This window comes from Apis dorsata, unplaced genomic scaffold, assembly GCF_000469605.1.
Source record: "Apis dorsata unplaced genomic scaffold, Apis dorsata 1.3 scaffold_901, whole genome shotgun sequence".
Lineage (NCBI taxonomy): Eukaryota > Metazoa > Arthropoda > Insecta > Hymenoptera > Apidae > Apis > Apis dorsata.
The window spans coordinates 87,989-94,600 of record NW_006264015.1 but is presented as its reverse complement, the minus strand read 5'-3'; the positions used below and the strand labels follow the sequence as shown (position 1 = coordinate 94,600).

Here is a 6,612-nt window from a genome sequence, read left to right as displayed (position 1 = left end):
ATATTTTATTAATATATAATAATTTATAATAAATTTTATATTGATATCAAATTTATATATATTAACAATAGAAGAACATTTTAAAAGAGAGAATTTAAAAAATTTAAGTGATCATAAATGATATTAATTTTTCAAAAAACATCATATAAATATAGATATAATATATATAATGGACTTTTAAATTCTAGAATATAAAATCTATTGTTGCATATATTTTTTAAATTATATGTAATGCTTATAATTTTATAATAATTATATAATAATAATAAGCAATCTATTTGTAAAATTTTATGTAATATTTTTTTTTTTACATATAGATAATATTCATTTTAAAAAGATTATAAATATTTTGTATATAATATAAATTTCAAATGCTTACATTGATCTCCTAATGAACCTCGATCAGATTGCAGTGTAAGTGCAACAAGAGCATGACCTATCATGCCAAGGAAGGTACTTAATGGATCATTATAAATTCTATATTTTGGATATAATCCATAAAGACCATATTGTAAACGTTCTTGCATAAAATGTTTACTTAATAATATAGCTGTATCATGTACCTGTAATTAAAAATGTACTTATTTTTTGTATTTATTTTAAACATTACTGAAATACTGAAAAAAGATATATTTTATATTTGAAAAACGAACCTCTTGTCGAGAAAGAAGTTTTTGTTCAGTAGCATAATGACGAATATTATCTCTAATTTTAGAATTAGTCAAAAAAGCATTTTTTGATTTGCCACTAAGGGTTCCTAGCAAATCACGCCAAACATCTAGTGATAAATTTTGACTTTCACTACTTTTTAATACAACACTCAGAACTTCGCCATAATGTTCAGGAAATTCATGTAATAATATAAGTCGTAAATGGTTTCTAAATAACTGTAAGAAAAAATTTATTACAAAAAAAAAAAAACAATAATTAGATATTAATCTTTAAAATAATGATAAATAAAATATCATAGTAAAATAGAATATTAATAGAATTTTTTCAAAAAATTGTATTCCATGTTGTTAAATTGGATTATTTTGAATAACATATATTTGAATAACAAAATAAATATTTTGAAAATATTATTTATTTTATCTTTTTGATTAATCATCTTTAATATTAGAGATTATAAATATGTATTATAATTAAAAATTCAAATTATATATTATAATAATAATCCAAATTTTTTTTAATAAAATTTTTAAAAATGTAATTTTTGTCTTTAAATTATTGAAATTAAAAATAAATATAAGATAACATATATAAGATAATATAAGATAATAATCTGATAATTTGCAGTGATTTCAGAAATAATAATTTGTAACATTTTATATCAAATCCTAATTAAATATCATGATATCGTTATTGTCCATTCGACCGACATAATATAATAAATAATAATCGCGTTCAAATTAGTAACATGAAACGTTGTATTTATTGATTGCATTATTTGAAATAGAAACTGGTTTGTTTTTTGTCATATTTGTAAGATACATATATATACATACATATATAATTGGGAAATTGTTGACATTTGGAAACAAACAAGGCCAAATCATATAAGAATATCCGCATTGTTGTACTGATCAATATTGAATGCCATCATTTTGTTGTTATATTAATTAGAATGGAATGTTATAATAATAAAATATCATAAAATTTATATATTTTATATATCATAAAATGAAATTTATTAAATATAAATACCTCATGTAATATCAATTTAGTTTCTTCTGGATTGAGACCCATATTACAAAGAGCTCTAGATATCAAATCTATGAATGTTGATCGTTCACTTAATCTTGGACGCTTATAATTTAACCAGATTCCTACATCAAACTAAAATGAAAAAATGAAAATAAAAGTAAAATATGAATATGTTATAAGGAATAAAAATAACACAAATAGCATACTTTTGATAGTAACACAAAACAAAGATCGACATTTGTGCTGCTTGAAAATTCAACAACAGTTTGATACATTTGTAAAAATGTTGAAGCACTACCAGCAACAGGTGTAAAATAAGGTCCAAGTAAACCACCCAGATTTGATTTTCGCATAATAGTATTTAATAATTGTAGACCTTGATTTTCTTCTCCATTAATGAATGACTATTAAGATTAATATATATTAATATTATAATTAATAATTATAATTAATAAAATGTACATTAGTAATATAATAAAATAAATAATAATATAATTTAATTAATAATTAAAATTATATTTATTAATTTTTATAATTATAATTACCTGCCCTAATTTTTCTAAACAAGTAGTAATAAGTTGTTTTGTTGGTGGACATAATGATACTTCTTCTGTATAAGAATTTATAAGATGATAAAATAATTTAACTCCACTTTCTTGGATTTTGTATAATGCCGTACTGTTTTCATTAGTTCGATTTGTTAATATTTCATGTTCTAACATCCTAAAAATAAAAAATTATTTATTTATTTTTAATTAATGTATATTTATATTCAAAATTTCAATTTATATTATAAAATATACAATATATATTATACATACGCAATTAAATGATCAATAAAAAGACATCCTTGAGTAACTTTACTAGGTGGTGGTTGACTTGCTTTTATCAATAAATTTTCATATTCAGCTCTATTTTGTGTTATCATATGATCAATACCATCACTAATGTGTGCTTCAAGTACCTGTAAATGTATAAATTAAATAATAAATATAATATAATTTATAAAATAATTTTATTTAACTCTGAAAGAGAAATCATAGATTATTCTTACTTTAACTGTAATTACTGCTGGACCAGCACAATGCACAGTAGGTGGTGTTCCTGACCTAGTGTGTTTCTGATTTGGAGGTGCTGGATCACATAATGCATGCAATGTTACTTGATTCTCATTCTCTCTATAAAGTGTAGGCACTAGTTCCAAGAAGCTAGAATCTACTGCAGTATGTTCAGAAATCATTAAATTATATGTCTGAGCATAATCTAATATTATCTTAAGATATGGTTTAACGAGATCAATTACTGAATTTGAATTATATATATTCTCTTTTGGTATACAATTAAAAATTGCTTGATTGCAATTTAAAGGTGGAGGTGGAACAGAATATTCATATGTAGTCAATCGTTTAAATATTCTTTGTAATGGTGGAATCTTTTCAGAAAGTAAAGTCGATACATTTTTTCCTTTTTGATAAGTTTCTTGATTTCTATTACATGCACATTCCCATTCTTGAACAGCCATTATTTGATTTTGTTGAACTGCTGAATAATCAATATATTCTAACCATGGTGTCTATTTAAACAAACATGAAAAAAATGATATAAAATAAGATTTATAATACATTTCATTAGTTAAATAATAATATAAAATAATTATATATATAAAATTAAATTAAAAATAAAAAAACATTTTATAAAAAGCCTAATTAAACAAATTTATATATTTTTTTATAAAAAACTTAGTTAAAAAAAATTGAATTATTTAATAGACATATATTTGGAAATCTTCTCTAAACTTTATATTATATTCTATGAAGTAATATTAATATCATATTATTATTAATAGCATATTTATTAACTATTTTATTAATTTATATTTATATTATTGAATTATTGAAAATGAAGAAAAGAATAATTAATACATATAAAAATTAAATTAAAAACTGTCAAAAAATATTTTTTATTTTCGATTTAGATATGAAATCATTTTTATATACTGTACTTTAATATTGTACATTTTCTATTTCTGTAAGTATAATAAATTAAAATTTACCCAATTATCTTGAACAAGTAAAACTAATTTTTGTGACATATATTGTGGAGGTAGAGCTGGTAAATAAAGACCTGGTTCATGCAATCTTGGTTCTTCAAGCCACAAACTTAAAGTTTTATAAAATCTGTAAAAATATGTAAAATTAATAATTAAGTAGTAATTATTAATTAAGTAATTAATAATTAAATACTTAATTAGTAATTAAGTAATAGTAAAATTAGTTTATAATATTCTTTTTCACAATTTTTACATTTATGTTAATATATATATATATATATAAAACATACTTTGCTACATTAAAATAAAATGAACGTTTATCATCAGTGATTGGTTTTCCATTATCTAAATCTTTTTCTCCTTTTAATTGAAAATATGTTGTAGTATCATGTAAACGTTTTTTTAATTTTTTTAAATAACTTAAATTAATCATGCCTTCAAAAAATTTTTCACCGATTCCTCCATGATCAATGACACTAAAAAATAAATTACATTATTACAGATATATTATTAATATATTATTAATATATAATTAAGATATAAAGTATAAAATTTTTTGTAAAACAAACCCTGATAATGTTGGGACTCTTGCAAGAAATAAAGCAAAAAAATTTTGCCATAAAAGAGGAAGAATAGGATGTCCTATAGGTGTATCTAGAGCTTGTTGTGACCAACGATATATAGATAATCCATTCGCACCAAATGGTTGCATTTTTACAGTTATACAAGCTCGCTAAAAATATATTAGATATATATAATAAATTATCAAATGTTATAAAAAATATGAAATATACCTTAATAGCAGTATCTAATGATATATTAGGTTGCGTTGATAATTCCTTTAAAATTTCATGCCATAATCCAGTTTTAATTTCTCTATTATATTGTTCAGTTAATAATATTTGATGAGCAACCCATACTGATTGAGTAGATTTTCCTAAAAGACTAATTGAATTTGAAGAACCAGTTGCCCAATTTAAAAATGATCCAAATGATGTCATCACATTACGATTAGATGCATTCTGAAAATAATTTATTAAAATATGATTTTAAAAATACTTTAATATAATTATCACATATAATTATCTGTATAAATATAAATAAAAATAGATTAGTATCTTGTAATAACAAATTTATGTTTTAAGGATAAAGAAAAAAGAAGAGAAAGAAAAGAGAAAAAAAGAGAACGAGAGAGATCACACCTCATTAATTTCCTCTGTGGCAAGCTAATAAAATGAAAATATTTTTTAATTAATATAAAATATTGAAATATTAATTCCTTACAAGTAAAAAATAATATCTTAATAATTTAAATATTATAACAATATTTTATAGAATAAATTTAATGAAATTAACTTCGTTAAAAAAGCTTGACATTAGTTCTAGCTTTTTATAAAAAATATTTTAATGTTTTTAATTATAATATTTAATAATATATCAATATAATAAAACTCTAATAGTAAATAAAAATTGATCTTACAGAGAAAAGATTCTGAAACATATGCTCCACTGTTTCTTTTGCGTCTGTATGAAAAAATGCAGCACTAATAATTATATCCATTAAATATAATATACTTTGATCTTTATTCCAATCTGGTATACGTATAAATGTATTCAACCATAGATATATAAATTCTTTTGGTGTCTGTAAACGATATCTATAACAAATTATATTATTTTAAAAATAAAATATTGTCCAATATTAATAATATTAAACAAATTACAAAATATATAAAATATTGTTTACTTTTTATAATTATATAAATGTGAATGTATCATATTTGAAAATTGTTTCAGTATTGTTCCTGGAAATTCAAGGGTTATAAGGCTTTTAGCCACTTTCATATAAGATCTATCAGCCATAATTAGAGAAATAACAAGACTAATAAATTTATCATTCTTAAGTAATGAGTCAACACATTCCAAAAATAATGGTATTATATGATGTAAACATATAAGCATTTGTTCATATTTACAATGATATTGTAATATTTCTAATTGACCAAAACCTTTTAAACATATCAAAGGTATAGAATGGCCCCATAATGTCATAAGTGTTGCTACATAACATGCAATAGGTTGCTTTTCTCGTGTACCAGTAACTAAAATTTCTAAACTTAAATCAGAATCCATATCTGGTACATGAGCAAAAGCTGCAGTAGGATTTAAAAGTGCATAATGACAAAGTGCTTCAGTTTGGTCGAGTTGATGTAATCTAAGTTTAGAAACCATATCCCATGCCCATAATGAAAAAATATGTTCAGTATTTTGAGGCCTTATTATTGTTGACATCTACAAATGTAAATATATATATAAAAAATTAAAATTTATTTTGTTGATTATAGATATATTAACATTTAATTTATACCTGTTTAACACCTTCTACTAATAAAGAAGTATTTTGAACAGAAGAATCAGGTACATATTTCATAGTAAGTTCAACAATTAATAATGCTATACGTCTATGTAAATCAATAGGAAGATACAAACTACCATTTCTGTAAAAATATATGATTATATTTTTACACATAAATTTTATATTATTTTATATTTTATATAATTTTATATTTTTATTTAAATCTTCGTTTTTTTTTTGAAAATATTCAAGTACATTACAAATTTAAGTTATTAAATTAAAATAACAAGTTTTCCATAAAAGTATGATTTCCATATGGAATGAACTATAAAATTAATAAAAAAACAATAATAAATATTATAAATATTATAAAAAAAAATTCGTCTAATAAAAAAAATATTGCGTTAATTATTTAAAAAATAATTTTAATTTAATAAAATTAAATTGTTTTTAAAATATTACTATAAATAGTTATTGTTTTTTATCTTAAATTCATAAAGTT

At 21.1% G+C, this 6,612-nt stretch overlaps 1 protein-coding gene across 3 annotated transcripts in view; it reads right to left on the bottom strand.

Annotated features, from left to right (window-relative positions):
• Positions 1 to 6,612, bottom strand: part of LOC102676750 (ectopic P granules protein 5 homolog) — a 16,430-nt gene that overhangs the window by 4,759 nt on the left and 5,059 nt on the right. For 2 of the 3 annotated variants that reach the window (XR_004151574.1, XM_006623546.2), the window contains exons 9-23: positions 6,123 to 6,252; positions 5,502 to 6,046; positions 5,235 to 5,412; positions 4,957 to 4,980; positions 4,549 to 4,776; positions 4,324 to 4,487; positions 4,045 to 4,230; positions 3,758 to 3,881; positions 2,759 to 3,277; positions 2,526 to 2,668; positions 2,250 to 2,427; positions 1,911 to 2,108; positions 1,705 to 1,836; positions 654 to 887; positions 380 to 563 (exon numbers count right to left, since the gene is read on the bottom strand). Coding sequence is in view for 2 of the 3 variants with exons in the window: in XM_006623546.2 (XP_006623609.1) it covers positions 380 to 563; positions 654 to 887; positions 1,705 to 1,836; positions 1,911 to 2,108; positions 2,250 to 2,427; positions 2,526 to 2,668; positions 2,759 to 3,277; positions 3,758 to 3,881; positions 4,045 to 4,230; positions 4,324 to 4,487; positions 4,549 to 4,776; positions 4,957 to 4,980; positions 5,235 to 5,412; positions 5,502 to 6,046; positions 6,123 to 6,252 (3,167 nt within the window). In the remaining variant the exon portion in view is untranslated. The remainder of the gene's footprint in view (positions 1 to 379; positions 564 to 653; positions 888 to 1,704; positions 1,837 to 1,910; positions 2,109 to 2,249; positions 2,428 to 2,525; positions 2,669 to 2,758; positions 3,278 to 3,757; positions 3,882 to 4,044; positions 4,231 to 4,323; positions 4,488 to 4,548; positions 4,777 to 4,956; positions 4,981 to 5,234; positions 5,413 to 5,501; positions 6,047 to 6,122; positions 6,253 to 6,612) is intronic. The other variant, XM_031514153.1, reaches the window with a different exon arrangement.